General features: G+C 34.9%; 1 protein-coding gene across 2 annotated transcripts in view; it reads left to right on the top strand.

Annotated features, from left to right (window-relative positions):
- The window catches only part of hs2st1a (heparan sulfate 2-O-sulfotransferase 1a), an 88,463-nt gene extending 76,400 nt beyond the window's left edge, over window positions 1-12,063 (top strand). Inside the window, exons 6-7 of one of the 2 annotated variants that reach the window (XM_030160262.1) lie at window positions 2,164-2,321; window positions 11,600-12,063. In XM_030160262.1, coding sequence (XP_030016122.1) covers window positions 2,164-2,321; window positions 11,600-11,823 — 382 coding nt within the window. In that variant the 3' untranslated portion in view covers window positions 11,824-12,063. The remainder of the gene's footprint in view (window positions 1-2,163; window positions 2,322-11,599) is intronic. The other variant, XM_030160261.1, reaches the window with a different exon arrangement.
- Window positions 12,064-18,130: the final 6,067 nt, after the last annotated feature.

Raw genomic sequence — 18,130 nt, 5'->3', positions numbered from 1 at the left:
AATGTGAATAACATGAACAACCATGAAAAAACTGAAATTTATTAAGAAAAATAAGTGCAATTTTAACTATATTTTGCCTCTGCTTGTCATTTGTAAATGTGCATTAAAACTTACAGATCACAACTGATCTGCAAATACACAAAATATTTTAGTAAATGGCAGAATATTAGTAAAATTACACTTACTTCTCTTAAGACATTTCTTGTTTTTCATATTTTTTGCGCGAGGCTAGTTTGTAAATGTACACATTTTCATGGAAGTATACTTTTTTACACAAAAACAAAAAAAGGAAAAATTTGGAATTGTCATTATTTGTAGGTTTTTATGGTAGTATTTTACCGATCTGACCCACTTGAGACTAAAGTAAGGCTTTATATGGGCCCTAAAATAAAAGGATTGATTGTTAATCTCTTCAATGTAATTTTTGCATTTTACAGATTCATCCCAGGGGTCGGATTGGACCCCGGGCCACATGTTTGACACCTGTGAACTAATGGTTGTTTAAGAAATGAGAAGCTACTGCATAAGTTAGAATTATAAAAAACTGAAACATAGTAATCACTGCAGTAATTATCTAATGGAAGGATCTCAACTATTTGGAAAGGAGAGGCCTTAATCATAAAGACATGAGACAAAAGTAACATAAAAGATGTATCAAGACAAATCAATGAAACAGATAGGGACAGGACAAAAATGATATAAAAGACAAACATGACAAAAAAAAAAACATCCATGAGATGAAAACATGCATTTAATTCAACATTGTTTGGACGATGGATGTGTCTGTAAAAAATGTTAACCTTCTCACAGTTCCTGACCCATAGTGGATTTGGGTCCTGAGGAGACATGAAATTGAATTTTTTTTGGTTTGTAAGTTGAAAAAGTTTTGGACCCACTGCTCTAGACAGCTGTTCCCAGGATTTCCTCAGGACTTAGTGGCATAGCATTCTCCAATTTTGGACCTTGGTTGTGGAATAACCTTCACCCTTCACTACCCTGTAATTTAATGATTCTGACTCCCTGGGAGAATTCAGAACTCTAACAAAAACCTGTGTAACTGAAGAGTGTCATTCATATTCCTCAGCTGGATTTTCTCTAAAAAACTAGAAATGAGAACAGGTTTACAGCTCAGTTAACCAGGAGTTTGTATTTCTCTTAAGTCAAATTACAAGGAGAGGAAATACTTTGTGTCATTACCACTGATTTAATCTGTGTGTTTGTTTGTTTGTTCTCTTCTATTCACAGGATTGTTCTTTTTCCTGCGTTTTTTTGTTAATGAAGAAAAGTGTCCAACATACACCGTGATACTGCTGTTAAACATGCTCTAATTGATACCAAATGTACTTCAATTTGCAGCTGGAAACCATGCAAACAAATGCACTATTGTCTGCTTTAGAATAAAACTGACCGAGCTCTTTTCTGACACCATTCAGCCTTTTTAAAACCATATAACCGTTCCGTAAAATGTGTTTGTTCCGTAGGAATAAATAGGGCAGGACTTGAGTTTGAAAGGATTTGTTAAAGTCCAGATGAAGTTAATTCCAGGTGGTGTGGGGTGTTCAGGAGGGACTTTGTCAGTTTTGTTTTGTGCTTCACTTTACACCTCAGTGCTTTTCAGTCATATCTTCTTCTTTTGGTATCTCTGTCAGACTTTATCTGTTTTCTCCTCATGTTGATCTCAATCAGTCTCCCTCTGCTCTGTATGGGATCTCCTCTCTCTCCTTCACTGACTCCTCCATCTTTTCACCTCAACCTCCTGAAAATGGCAGCTTACGAGCAGACATTTCTTCTGCTTCAGCAAAGTTCGCACAGTGAAAAAGTGGTGGTTTAATGTGGAAACATTTAATAAACACACCAGACAAAAAGCTCAGGTTGCTGCCAGTTCTGTGGCGCTGTGTTTAAGAAGGCTTTGCCAGAAAGTTACTTAATATGTTTGAGCTTCCTCCCTTACTGTTTCCTCACCATTTTAACACCTCCTCGTCTCACTGTGGACTCGCATCCTGTCTCCTCTCACTCAATCATTTTTCCTGTCTCTTCAGTTCGTCTCACTTTCTTAAGTCTAATGCCGTTCTTCGCGTTTCCAGCAGACGCAGCCGAACAGTGACCGCTGAAGCAGAACAATGAGAAAAAAATACCCAAGACTAACATGATCTCTTTGTGCAGGAACGTGGGCAGCCAGTGGGCGCTGGAGCAGGCTAAATACAACCTGGTGAACGAGTACATGCTGGTCGGAGTGACAGAGGAGCTGGAAGACTTTGTGATGATGCTGGAGGCTGCGCTGCCACGATTTTTCAAAGGAGCCACTGAGCTGTACAAAACAGGTATAATATCTGCTAAGAAGCTCCAAACCTTCACCCCAATTTACCAAAAAAAAAAAAAAAAACTTTGGGTGATTTTGGAAGATGCACAGGAAAGCAGACAGTGTAAAGACAGGATATTTAACCCACAAAGACCCAGTGCTACTTTTTTTTTTTTTTGGTTCAAAGTGTTTTTATTACACATCATCCACAAAAGTATAATACAATACAAAACTTTTTTTTTTTTTTTCAGTTCTCTTTTTATTGGTATTTTTATGGTTCACATATTTATTCACATAGCATTGCACCATTCTCATCCATTCATCTGAAAATTACAATTTAATCTCACATCGATGCTTCCGTGACTCCACTAACAATACAAATAAGGATGATTGGTCCTCTAATACAATACTTTTTTTTATATCCAAACCCCATGAAAACTCCCACCCTGCTGCACCATAAAAAAGATAATTAATAAAAAATAATAATAGTAATAGATAAATAAATTTAAAAAAAAAAATAAGACACTCAGATATTAGTCACAGACTAGTGTTAATAAGACTACTCTGGATTAAGTGAGGGATCTACCTCTTTTATGTGATTCAGATCAGGTTGCCAGGTACTGAAAAACTTAGTGGCACATCCTCTAATAGAATATCTAATTATCCAATCTAATGTAAAAGATTCACAAACCAAAATTTGAATGTTGGAGGCTGTTTATCTTTTCATTTAAGACGTATTAGTGCAGTGGTTCCCAAACTTTTTTGGCTCGTGACCCCATTTTAACATCACAAATTTCTGGCGACCCCAGACATTCAAAACAGAGACTTTTTTTTTTTTTGCTGAAATTAATTTGTTTTTGATCATGTAATAGTTTGCTATTCTATGTTGCAAATAAACATTAATTTTAGACAACATTTAGTCAATATAATGTATATTATTATGGACTGAAATAGAAAAGTCAGGTGTAGATTACTGCACAAAGTGAGAATTTTATTTTCCTTGGTCAGGATATGTACAGTCAGTCCAGCTTGGATTTACAAGGCTGTAAATTAATACTGAACAAACAATAACTCAAACTATGAATTATGAAAGAGCTGCAGCATCTGAAACTGACCACAATGAACATTTGAAAGATAAACAGTACCACAGTGCTTCAGTTTCAGCTTCAGAGTTTGTCATGTCTTTTATGTATTGGGATTGTCTCTCTCAGCTTAAAATATATTTTTCATTAGTATGTTTATATTTTTATTTTTATCAATTACTAGAAATTTCAGGCAACCCCATTTGAATTCCAGGCAACCCCACGGTTGAGAAACACTGTATTAGTTTATGAGCTAGAAGAGTGGTAATGGCAATCAAATTTTTATATTTTTGATTAAAAAATGACAAGAATGTGATGTAATGCCAAATACTGCAATTGCTGCCTCGGATTCAATTCATCAGAAAGAAATTTAAATATAGACTGCCAAAAGTTATTTGGTTTTGAACAAAAACAAAAAAACCTAGTGCTACTTTTGTGATGGTTCCTAAATGCACTGCTCTCTCCATTTAACCTTTCATCAACCATTTTACAAATTATCATATTATTCTGTGTTTTGCATTTTTTTGTGAAAATAAATATTTCCTTATATTTAATTTAGTGACCATGTAAATGTTCATAAAAATCCAGAGTAAAGTTGATGATTATTATAACAAAACACAGAAAACTGAAGAAAAAGTGACTTTTTCAACGATATCATTAATGTAAAAACATTAAGTCATTTGTCAAACTCTATGCGTTTTACTGGTGAATCTATGTTGTACCAGATGACGGTGTTTCCACGTCCACTACGGAGCCTCTGAACCTCCAAATGGGTCATATCTGATGACCATGAAAAGCTGCAAACTGCATTTTACCTCAGTTATTTACCTGTATTGATAGGATTAGTGGTTCAGAAGTTGTTAAACATTTTAGATCAGTGGATGCTTTTGGTTTCTAGTGGATGTTTTGGTCTTTGAGAGTTAATGTTTTGACTGGTCACTTGCATTTGATTTGTAAAAACACATCTGTTCCTTTTCTGGGCTCAGATGCGTCTTTGATGGACCTTGGAGGTGGAACAAACAAAATACTTAGTGTACTTAAGTATAGAGTTTTCAGGTATTTCTTTTTCTTTTACGCTCTACAAAAATCTGGACTTTCTACTCCTTACATCGTCAAAACAGGCCCATTGATTAGATGTAATGCACTTGAGAAGAATTATAGATTATTTTTGTTTTGCATCACTGTGCACCTTTCCATCATCAAGGCTGGTTTCAGCTAAAATGGATGAAACATGAAAAAACAGGAAAAATAATCCTTTGCTGTAGGCTTTAGTGCTTATCACACACAACAAACGGAACAAGATGAAAATAATGTAAATGACAGGAATATTCAAATGTTTAGTTAATAGTCTTTGCATTATATTAATATGACTTGAGGTTCAGTTAGTTTTGCACAGAAAAAGTCAGAATAATTCTTTTTGCTTGTTATACTTTGAGTACATTTCAGAATCTGTACATTTTCACTCTTACTGCAGATATAGAGTTGAATCAGCACTTCTACTCTCACCAGAAGTACTGCACCCATCACAGATGTGTCTGAAACCAGAGAGATCCAATGACACTTCTTGACACAATATAAGATTTTCATTTTTTGCTGTGTAAAAAACCCACCTGGCATTTGTGGATGTAAGTCTTTTGAAGTTGGTGAAGGTGTATCCCATTAATCCTGAGCCCATACCATTCTATTACTTATGGATAAAAGACAGTTCTGAGTCGGAGGCCTTTAAATCTTCTACAGACGAGGAGGTTTCTGCAGTCGAATACGTTCAGCAGCCACACTGAGTAATATGGATATAGTAAAGCTGCATATGATGTGTATGCAGAATGTGCAACAGTAATATCAGCGAATCCCAGGCGACAATGAAGGTAAATGTATAAGAACAAAACGCCATCAGTGCACGTTATCGACCCATAGTGTTATAAGTTCAGGTAATGTTCACGTGGCTACGAAACTGGTATTTATGTTCACATTTTAAAGCCTCCAAAGTCAGTGAGGAGTTGAAGAATGAGGACAATTTTTTGACAATATCAGAATTTTGTGCCAGGTTGTCTGTGAACCTCCGTACTTACAGTATGTTCCATAGAACCACTGTTCATTATCCATGACAGAAATCCTTACATTTTGTCATCTTTGCTCTGATTCTGCCGTCATTCACAGATATTCCTCCAGATTCCTTGACTCTTTTAATTCTGTCCTGCACAGTAAAAGGTGAAATGTCCAAATCTCACCCCACCTCTTTTTTTTTTTGGGTAGCATTGTTTTTGGGACTTTTTTTTACAATTATGATTAACTTTATTTTGAACACAAGTTGGAACAAAATACAAAGGTGAACGAAAGGCAAAGAGAAACCACAGATTTTAACAGAACATTCCAGAAGATTGAAGGCAATTTGATTCGATTCGATTTGACAGAACTTAATTGATCCTTTAGGCAGAGCCCTCAGGAAATTGAGGTTTCTGAAAGCAGCACAACACCGAATGTACACACAAGAAATACCACAAGAAAAAGGCAATACAATAACTATTAAAAAAGAACAGTAGTTAAAAATTGCAATTGCACATTGGAAAGTACTAATGGAAACAAGTGGCAAAGTAGTAGTAATAATAATCATAATAAATGGTTATTATGTTATTATTACAATATTATAGTACGCACAATGTGTGTGTGTGTGTGTGTGTGTGTGTGTGTGTGTGTGTGTGTGTGTGTGTGTGTGTGTGTGTGTGTGTGTACAGGGTGGGGAAGCAAAATTTACAATATTTTGAGGCAGGGATTGAAAGACAGTGTATGACCAATTAGTTTATTGAAAGTCATGAGAATTTATTTGCCACAAGAAAATTGACATAATAGAAAATGTTTTTATTCTGTGTCGTCCTTCTTTCTCAATAACTGCCTTCACACGCTTCCTGAAACTTGCGCAAGTGTTCCTCAAATATTCAGGTGACAACTTCTCCCATTCTTCTTTAATAGTATCTTCCAGACTTTCTCGTAATAGTTTTGCTCATAGTCATTCTCTTCTTTCCATTATAAACAGTCTTTATGGACACTCCAACTATTTTTGAAATCTCCTTTGGTGTGACGAGTGCATTCAGCAAATCACACACTCTTTGACGTTTGATTTCCTGATTACTCATATGGGCAAAAGTTTCTGAAAAGGTATGGATAATAGTGTTAGGTATGATTATGACATCAATATATGTTTGGTTTCAAAACAATTGACGTAGTGCCTGCTGAGAAAAAACAACTAAATGTTCATTGTAAATTTTGCTTCCCCACCCTGTATATAGTTTAATAATCACAGAATAAAAGTTATAATAAAGTGATAATAGTAATAATAGTCATAACAATGATATACAAATAATGTAAGTATGTAGGTAAAAAAATAATAATAACAATAATAACAAGCAGCGGTGAGAGAACCAAAGAACCAAAAGTTAGAAAACAAACATTGCGCACTGGGATAAATAACATTGCACCACAGAATTACACAAAAAGGCCAACCAAAAAAAAGAACACAATAAACATCTACCTCATTGTGGCTCCTCAACAATGGTTTGTATCCGAAATGGAGTAGGAAGAAGCCGAGCTTATATTCTCCTACCCCAAATTTACATAACTAATATATACAGTTCATAAAAATAGAACAGGCCAGCACTAAGTTACTGGAGAAGAGTTCAGATTTTAATATACCATAGAAAACAGAACAGCACAAAACAATCCAGCTGTATCCTTTTCTAAATACCCATCCTGGGTTAAACTGCTGTTCCTCATCCCTATATTTCCTTTTAAAATAATGCATTTTATATATTCTTTTAAACTGACTTATGTTTTTACTTTGCTTTAATTCATCTGTTAGACTATTCCATAACACTGGTCTACAAGGAAAATGCTTCCAGAATAAAAGTAATGAAATTTTACCACATGAGAGTCACTGATAAAGAAAAATCAAGTCAAAAATGCTGGTTGGCTAAACTTTCCAAGATACAGCCTTGGGTCAAAATTTGAAATTCAAGAATTAACGAGAGAATGGGTTTGACTCCAAAGGAATATTTGTCTCAGAGCTACAAGATCTACTTCAAAACACTGTCTGCACATTAGAATACATTCACTTTACAGGTTCTATTTAGTGGAAGATTCATAAAACTATTATATAAATGTACATAAACCAATATATATGTGTAATAACACTTAATCATATACCTTGAAAACATCAGCAAACCGGCACTTTTGTCATTTATTTTCCAATTAATCTTATTAAAATACGTAACATTTAGCACATTTAATGTCTGAAGCAAATCACTTCTAAAAAAAAATGTAGACCAGTGTAATTGAACCCCTGTGACTGAAACACACAACGTTTTTACAGTTGTTCTGACACAATGCATTTGTAAATTCAGTTTTTTTCTACATAATCTTAGGATATATTTCTTAGATTATATCCTCCTTCTCTCTGTGTCTCTGTTTGTTAACCTTTTAATGATTTTCTTTTACATTTATGGCTAATATCAGCCCATCTTTACACTTGAAGGACTCCACCTCCACCTTTACCAAACTATAGTAAAAATTATTAGACCATCAAAAGTCATCAGAAACAATGGTTATGCAATCAAGTACTAACTTCTGTGTGTATCATGTGACTAAAACAGACAGAAAAGAAAATATGGAATGCCTAAAAGCACTGTTTTTGTCAGTACAGTGCCATAGATATTGATGTAAAAACTGAGGTGATTTTGGTTATTATCGAGAAAACATGAAAAATGGACAGATATCAGCTCTGAAATTTAACTCTTATGAGCTATTTTTGTTGTTATCATTATATTTTTCCAAACAAATGTACCTTTAGTTGTACGAGGCATTAAAATATCATCAGTGACCGGCTTCTTCACCCACGCTGTACGAAGAAGAAATATCGCAGGTCCTTCCTTCCCTCTGCTGTCAGACTCCATAATCAGTCCTGCTCCCAGTAGATCACCACATATGTGGTGTAATAACAACCCTCCCTCCATTCCATCTATGCTGTATATATTCAAATCCGTATTTATATATATATATTTTTTTTTATATTTATAACCATTGCACTACATCATATCAAACCATATTTGCACTATCCTTTTTAAACACTTTTTTAATTCAAATTTATATGACTGTTTGTTTTATGTGTATGTGTATGTTTATGTGTATGTTTTATGCTGCTGATAACACTGTGAATTTCCCCATTGTGGGATCAATAAAGGAATATCTTATCTTATCTTATCTTAAAACGAACATGAAATTGAAGAAAACAAGGCTGGTCTAATAATTTTTTCTGCAACTGTAGGATAAATATCACCTGCTGATATCAGCTGTTTCAAGTCACTGTCATAAATCATTATTCACAGATGTTACTTCATGATTGGAGTTAAAATGCTCCCACCTGAACTTTTTTTTGGGGAGTGTGTCCCAGATTTGAATGACAGTAACAGATGTACATTCACAAATAAAATGTAGTCGACCTCACCAAGCATGAAATACCTTCTCTTACTGTGCAATTAAACCGAGTCACAGTAAATTTAGAAATCACTGCTTTCTGTTTCCATGTGCTTTTTCCCCAAATATTTCTGACTGGTTGATTCCTAATTAAGGAAAAAGCATCTAAACAGCTCAATCACACTACAGAACTGAAATGTATGTGTTCGCTGTGGTTGCAGTTTGTATTGCTCCCCTGAGAAATGAATTTTGATCAATATGCACTCATGCCTCTCACTGATGTAGTTACAGATGACTTACAATGAGTGCCGCCAGAATGAATAATAGGGAGCGTGAAGGAATTAAATGTGACAGTAATATATACGCGCTGGGACTCAAGGATGATCGTTACGTTTAGCAGCAAATTAAGGCACTGACGTTAAACTGGTATTTATGTAATGAATTTGAAGACCCTATTATGTGTTTGTCAGGTTTTAGGCAATTCAGGCAATGCGATTAGTTATCTCAGAAAGCACTTTAAGGGAAGAACTTGCCTTTAATCTTGGGAAATTTAAGACAGAATAGAACTAAACAAATCATGGACGTCAGGGTTTACAGAGTACATTAGATTTAATTTTACCGACGCACAGCAGAAGTGCTCCACAAAATGCAGTTTCAGCATTTGGTATTGAAGAAGGTAGTGCAAAGACTAGAAATGTAAGCAGTATTGTAAGAAGAGTTATCGCATATAAAAGGAAATAAGACATAAAACAGTAACATATCTTAAAATTCATGACAGTAAATACCAAATGGGTCAGAAGGAGAATAAAAAATGTTGAAATGTGACTGTAATTACTGTAAACGGGAATAATAAAATCACATATATCAATAATGTAACCTAAAAATGGACAAAACTTTAATATTAAAAGGCACTATAATTAAGTAGAAACATAAAGGTAAGATATGATTGAATGTTTTTTTTGTTTTGTTTTGCAGTTAAGCATAATGTTGTTGCTTCTACAACAAGAATTTCAGTCTGAATCAGCAAAATTAATAAATTATCAGGAAAAATAACTTATTAACCCTTTCATGCATTCTGGTCACTACAGTGGACAGCTGTTCCACAGCTGTTCTCTTGTATATTCATGGATTTTGTTGTTTTAGTTCCATATCAGCCAACACAGTGGACACTTATGCATCATCCCATACACTGCATTTTGTACCATTACTGTAACTTTACTGTTTTTGATAAACCTGATCTGCAGTAACATGTCTTAGTGTAAATCAATTAATTGTTAGACTGTAATTAACAGGTTTTTTTGTTTGTTTTTTTGTTGTTGTTTTTTTTAAACAAATAGGTTTTTTTTTGCATATTACCTCCATGAAGTGAGTAATAACTAGTATTAGAATATGTTATAATGTGAGAAAACATCAGATTAGCAGCATTAAAAATGTTTTAATTTCATTCTTTTCATATCACTTTCTGCTATTGGGTCAAAACACAGTATTGGAAATCTCTCTGACGGGACACTTTAGAGACAGTTTGACAGATTAGTGTTGCTAAATGACCCACATTTTTACTTTTAAATTCATTTTTGCTTTAGTTGGACAATAAAAAAAAATACATCACATTGTTTTTTTCATGCCTAAGGAGGAATAGAAACACTCTAGACAAAAAATCTTTACAAAGGTTCTCATAATTCATGCATGAAAGGGTTAAAGATACATTTAATGCAGAAATAAGTAAGTTCTCGTCACAGTTCCTTAATTACTAAGTATTTACCCACTGAGTATATAGTAAATGATGGTTGTATTGTGTAATTACAGCAGCTAAATAAGTGGCCTGAGTGGCTACAATAGATATTCAAAGCAGATAGAAGGATATCAATACAATATTAACCCAGTATTAGCTGCAGCTTCCTGCTCAGAAGATGATTTCATCACCATAACTTAGTCCTTATTACAGTTATTTTTTCTAATTGTCCATGTCTGTTCTGCTCAGAACATGGCTGTGAGTTTAGTCGATATGTACGAATTTATATTTTCAACCTCACATTAGTCAATATTAATACTGCTGTTGTGAGAGGATGTCGTATGTCAGACCCTCTACTGTCTATTGTATTGTGTCTCTTATATTGAGGAGCATGTGTTCGACAATTTTACTGTGTTACTGTGTTTTATTGTGTGTCTAGTTCGGTTCATCATATTGAATGATAGTTGTCTTTATGTTTAGAGTTGTGACATGAAAGCAATCCTCCAATCTTAACAGGGTGTGATAGGTTGTTCACATTAAAATCCAATTTGAGAGTAATACATTTTTTTTTTTTTGCCATTTTTGCTAAGAGTATTGCTCATCACTGTATAAATTAAAATTGAATATTCACATCATAACATTTAAAATTGGATCTCTTGCCACTCAGCAAATATCCAAATAGTCAAATATGTGGGTAAAATATATAATAAATACAGATGTAACACAAAGAAAACCCCACGAAGTGCAGTGTAGTTGTGACCAGTTTAGGCTGTAATAGCTGATATTGTCACTTATTTTTTGTCACTCATCAATTTAAGATACAGCTGCAATTATACAAATTTCCATTGAAATTGTGGAGGGTTTTCTGCTGTATTTATTTGTGTTTACCTTCTACCCTACAATATACTGTGATTTACCACACGCTTGGCCAAGTAAACACGTAATTAAAGGAGAACAAGAGTATAATTTTTTTGTTTTTGTCCTGAACAAGGTTACTTACATCTCCATTCCCTCTTATCACAGGGAAGAAATCCCACCTGAGGAAGACCAGTGAGAAGAAGCCGCCCACTAAGGAGTCCATCGCCAAGCTGCAGCAGTCGGCCATCTGGAAGATGGAGAATGAGTTCTACGAGTTTGCGCTGGAGCAGTTCCAGTTTGTCAGAGCGCACGCCGTCCGAGAAAAGGACGGCGAACTGTACCTACTGGCGCAAAACTTCTTCTACGAGAAGATTTACCCCAAGAACTGAACAGACGAGGCATGTCCACAGTAGAGTTTGGGGTATTTTTTAATTTTTATTTTATTTTATTTAGTTGGTGGGAGGACAGGACAGTTTGTACAGACTCTGATGTGACGTCTGAGAGGAGAAGAGGAGGAAAGTGAGAATGAGGCGAGACTAACAGTGTGTGGATAGTTGGAGAATATGATGAGGAGCTGCAGAACAAACTGCCTCTGTGGAACAGGACACTTGTGTTCACAGGTTAAAGAGCTGTTTTGTTTTGGGGTTTTTTTTTTTGGGGGGGGGGGGGGGGTTGTGCAGTTCTGCAGCATCAGCAGGTTGTGTTCCTAGCAGCCTCCACTCCACCTTCACTTCCATGTGAAACGCCGTCTGTTACCAGAGATGGCCTGTCCAACAGCTGATCAGACCACAACTGCTGTCCTCCGAAATATTTCCATTGGCTATGTACTGTTTGGTTGTGTTTGGTTGTATTTTAACTCTTTGCTATGTTTTTTTTGTATGTAAAGACATTTTCATGGTGAAACGACATCCCCATGCCTCACCACTACTAACTTAATGAAATGTAAGACTACTGTGCTGTGTTATTGAACTTGAATGAGAACTTTTGAGGTTTTTATGAAATAAAAATCCTGTGACCATGGACGTCTTAACAGAGGCAAGTGTGCATATTTTCTACTGTACTTGATGTGTTTTATTTGATAAATCTTATAAGTGTACAGCTTTGCCCAGAGGCTTTTTCTTAGAAATGAAGGAGGGAAGCATTTACACAGGATAGTCATTAAAGTGTGCAAGTGCACAATAGTGTAGATGCTGCAGCTGTAAATATTTAACTACTTCTGCAATTCTGAATGAATATTTCATTTCCAGGGTGACTGGGTGTATAGAGCAAAATTAACCTATTTATACCGTCAAGACAATTCTGTGCATTTTTATCCGTTAAATATCCATGAAAATGTTCCTTAGCTGCTGTTTCATTTGCCCTAGGTTGATTTTAATATTTTTCTTGTTTAGTTTTCACCTCTCATTTGTTTTAATTTGTGTTTAAAGGTCATTTAATGATCATTTTCAATGGGAAGCGGGGCTGCAACTGATCATTTTCATTCCTGATTATTTCTTCGACTAATCGATTAGTTGTTTGGTCTTTAAAATGATGGAAAATAGTGATTAGTGTTTCCCAAAGCTGACGATGATGTTTTCCTCTTGTTTGGTGCATTTATAGAGAAGGAAAGAAAGCAGAAAATATGGCAGTTTAAGAAGGTAGAGTTTTTGACTGTTTTTGCTCAAACTGGTTAATAAATTAGCAAAATACATGCCAGTTAATGTATTATTTGACAACAAATCGATTAACTGATTAATCATTGCAGCTCTAATGGAAAGTTTAGACATAATGTTGCTTAACTTTGAATCTTCTCTGTATTAATCATTAAGATTCTGGTTTGTAAGTAAAAAAAAAAGTCACCTGAAATGCACGGGAACTTTCTACTAAATTTCTTAACTGTGAATGGAAATGTCCTAGTCCAGTTTTTGTGCCGTCTCTACACTCAGCTATCCTTGTGTACAGCTTTGTCAGATGGATCATAAACAACTCAACTGTCATGGCTGTTTCCATCTTCTGATTGCCAAAAAATATACGAATGGCTTTATTTTATTTTATTTTATTTTTTCAAACTGCCGCTCATGCATGTGTGTTTCTTAATTCAATACAAATGTTTGTGCATCCTCAGGTGCAGCAGAGCAGACGGTGGTAAGGTCAGATAAAGCCGCTGCTGTGGAAACTAAAGCTGGATTATTTCAGAGCTGGCATCCTGCAGAGGGAGATAAAGAGCTGCCAGGTCGGGTCCTGTTTGTATGTTTACCTCTTTCATATCCTTTCCAGAGTCTACATTAAAATGATTTGCTACAAAAAGGAGTGAAAGAGTGTAATGTAATGCAGTGATCTACTATTTGTAGTTAAAGATGTTTACATATCCTCACTGTAGCCTTTAATTCATTTTTGGCAACGGAACGTAGCCTGTATATGTTCAATATTTTCAGCAGCTAATAAAAATAAGTGGATGCCACTAAAATAGAAACGTGGTTATGTGAAACCAGACAGGTCCCAAGGCCAGAGGGAGTTTATATGAGTGTGTGCTGCTCATCCTGCTCAGATCATCATCAGCGGAAGTTGGACTGATCCCCATTAATCTGAGATCACTCTACACTTGCAGCGTTCTGCTCTTGGCCCTCTGACCCAGATAAACACTGAGGGTGTCCCCCTGCTCACGAGCCTCAGTTACAACCAGCCTTTTAAACATCTGACCAGGAGCATTAAACGTAAGTTAAAGACGCAGCGTTAACCCCTGTGAGGCCTTTTACGAGGCTATAACAAGGAGCACCAAAGGAGGCGGCAACAGCAAATCATATTTTAACAACACCCAAAACTGTACATCCCAACACACCAGTTTCATTGATGAGTAGATTTTAAAGCTTTACGTTTACCTCATAAAATTTTTGTGAGCTTGTAATACCCAGTGTGCAGACAACCTCTGTTTTCCTTTTGACTTTAACTTTGAACCAATACGTTGCATTATTTCAAGACTGTAATATTAATCAGAAATGCTTCATTGACAAAATGTTCACAGCAATGAACCACAAAAGGCTGCAATTTAAAGGTCCAGTGAGTGTATAATGATATTTTGTATTTACTGAGCAGAGAGTGGTACTGTGTTAAACATGTAAAAATGAGAGTAATTATATGGGTTTTTATGTTTTAGATTGAAAAAAAGGCCAATTTTACTTGGTAATCAAATAACTCAAATTACAAAATGTCCACAACAATTGCAATATCACTGCAACCCTCCTCGGTAAAATTATTAAATTCTATATACACAATATGGACAAAAGTATCAGGACTCTTCAAACTGAGTTGTTTCATTGCTAACAGGAGGCCAGGCTACAAAATGATAATTACAAGTGTCGTCATATAATTACATGTTATGGTAAATATTACAAATATTTCTGTCGTGTTTTTAATTTGTTTACACTTGCTTATAAAATGCTCACAAAATGCTTCAGAGCCTTTTGATTTCACTTAATTTTACTCAAATGTTGAATAATCAGCCTTTAAACATGGGAAAGATTATTCATTTATTATGATACTTTATTATTGTGATACAGCAACTGACACTGACATTTTATAATGATAATATTTGTAATCTACACGTATGGAATGTCCTACACTGTAGCCATGATACAATATATCCCATTATATTTGTCCATATACTGTACTGTGCTTTATTTTGGAGTTCTCATAACTTTTCCTTCTTAGTAATTCTGTCAGGATTTAGGCAATTTAGTACTGTTTTGATTAAAGAAGTACATAGTGAAGAACTGACAGAGGGCACATGTAATCACAGTCAGAACTTTAATCAGAGCACTAATTTCAGCATTTCTTTCATTCAGATTTCAAATTATAAGGAAAAGTTCCAATAACATTCTTATTGCAGTGTTTTTACTTGACATTCTTACCCTAAGCTAAGAAGATTTTTTTTATATATATTTATGTGTTCATTAAAGATGTTTTTTGCTTTGGATTTACCTGGCTGGACGTCTCTTTACCAATGATTAGTGTCCTTGATTAATACTTTTTCCCCATAGTCATTATAGCTACATTATATATCATAATATTTTCACAACCCTATTCAAAGAACTATGCAAACAGATGATTTTCCCTGATTGGTCATTATCTTCTTTCTTTAGGCATCATTTTCTTTTTTCTCTCTTTTTTTTTTTTTTTTTCGATTAATAGTCAAAAAATCACCTGGAGTTTTCACTATCAGCATTGTCTATTTTTTTACTCCCAACTACAGAGTAGAATCAACCATGTCAACATCCACATGAAATATTGTTTTAGAGTCTAAACATTTGTGCAGCCAATAGAAATAGGTCTTACTCATATTTTAATACTACAGAATACAGTGTAAAACTTGTGCTTCCTTGTCTATACAGCAAATTCAGAACCCACTATGGAAAAAGTATCTGCTGGTCCCTTCTTATTTTTATCAATTTCTCTTATGAAAATGTTTTACAAATAATTTCTTTGACATCTGTTCACAGGAATTGCAATGATCTTAACCCTTAAAGACCTAGAGGTATTTTTGTGGTGTCTTCCTAATAAATCCGTCTTTACATATAACCTTCTATAAGGGACTTACCACCATTTATTATAATATTATCCTCTGCATTTTGCATTTTTCTGTTAAAATGAGGTATTTTTCTATTTAATTTCTAATCATGTAAATGTTCATCAAACCTCTGAGTAAATTCAAAGGTTATCATCAAAACAGAGTAAATTGTAGAAAAAGTGACTTTTTCAGTAAAATATATCATTAACTAAACATAAAAACAATCTTCTACATCTACTCTTGTTTGTCAAACTACATGGGTTTTACTGGTGAATTGATGTTGCAGAAGGTGACAATGTTTCCATGTTCACTATGGAGTCTCTGAACGTCCAAATGGATCATATCTGATGTTGATGAAAAGCTGATAAACTGTATTTTATCTGAAATATTTACATGTATTTATTGGGTTAGTGGTTCAGAGGTTGTTTAACATTTTAGATCAGTAGGTGCTTTTGGTGACTGTGGCCTGCTTAGGTCTTTGAGGTTTAAACTGAATTATCTATCTCAGTTTCTAGTTCTTCTTAATATGATACTGGATCATCTGGTGGTAACATTACGGTTTTTTGAAGGCTATTGCAGAATGTTTTTAATATGCCTGTTTTATCATATGACAGACCGAAATGCTGAAATTGCTGGTTTACAGAGAGTAGGTGGTGACTAAACCTTTCTGCACATCTTGAAAGGAGCCTCAGAAAACCTCCTCTGTTTACCGTGATGCAAAGATAAAAGCCCTGTGAGCAAGATTTAGGGGGATTAAGAAGGATTTCATGTTATGCTGCTATGTTTCTATAGTAGCTCTGAATGGACATCCTCTTCTTTTTTCTTTTTACAGCAGGTGGAACAGATGGACCTTAAATAAAAAGTGCAAAACAAACACTGACTGTAATGTCCATATTTTTTGTAGTTACCATAGGTGTGGGTGGGGGGGTGTTAATGTGGTTGCAATCTCCATGTTCACCACTAGATGTCATTTCAAGTCAGATTGCAAAGAAATGAGATAAGATATAAGATAAGATATTCCTTTATTGATCTCACAATGGGAAAATCACAGTGTTGTCAGCAGCAAACATACACATAAACATACACATACACGTAAAACAAACAGTCATATAAATTTGAATAAATGAAATGCAATATCACTTCATCACAACTTTTACTTTTCAGCCATTGTGGACTGAAAGAAGGTCTCAAAAAGCACAGCAGTTTCATATTTTTTCCTCTAATCTGCGTCCATATTGTCAATGAATGTCCCCTTGATGATAAATGTATATAATCAGTATAAATGGCAATATCAGTGTCATGACCACACCATTTTAGGCAGAAAACAGTTGTCAAAAAAGATGTCACAAATATCACACACTGATTTTTTTTTTTTAATTTTTAATTACTGAGACAGTTTTGATTTAGTTACAGCACTCATTGCTGAGGAGGAAAAAACAAACTGCAAACAGACTTAATTCTGGGCTTTTGAGAGTCCTCCACCCATTGCAACATCAAGTACTGTGTTTGTTTACAGGATTAGAAGTGATTATAAGAAAATTACAATAAAAAATTGAATGGAAAGTAAATTTTTTCAAGTGCAAAGTACTTTAACTAAATATTTAAAATTTTACTGCTTCAAAAGATGTATAAAAAAGACCTTTAAATCCTGTCTGATGCACCTGTTCTCTGTCTGTTTATGGAGAGTATCACCATGGAGATGGAGATAAAGAGTGCTTACTGAGGATATTAACAAGCTCACATAAATCATAAGTCTACCCAACAGGTACTCTGTATTTATTGTGGAGACACTGCTCCGGTTATGAATGAGAAACCAAAGTTGTTGTTCATACTAATAAATATCAGAGACGTTGAGCTGCGAGTGCCCGGTCTGTGAGACATATGCCTGGTGTTGACTGTGTCCCTGTGGGTTATGTAATGCAGCAGTAAGTCTTCTCACTGAGGTGTGACATGTCATGCACTGGCCCCAGAGGAGAAGACTGAAGTGTTTGTCCCATAGTTTCTTCACAGCAACTCCTCCTCATCCGTCTGAAACTCAACAGTAAAGTCTGGCTCTTATTTAATAATAGCAGCATATGTCAACAGCAGATGCATGTTTATGCAACATCTTCACCATCCTTGTGATTTTAATTATGCCTAGATCTGCCCCTAAA

This window comes from Sphaeramia orbicularis, chromosome 17, assembly GCF_902148855.1.
Source record: "Sphaeramia orbicularis chromosome 17, fSphaOr1.1, whole genome shotgun sequence".
In the NCBI taxonomy this organism is placed as follows: Eukaryota; Metazoa; Chordata; class Actinopteri; order Kurtiformes; family Apogonidae; genus Sphaeramia; species Sphaeramia orbicularis.
Note: the sequence above shows the minus strand (reverse complement) of the source record. Positions and strands in the feature narration are given on the sequence as shown.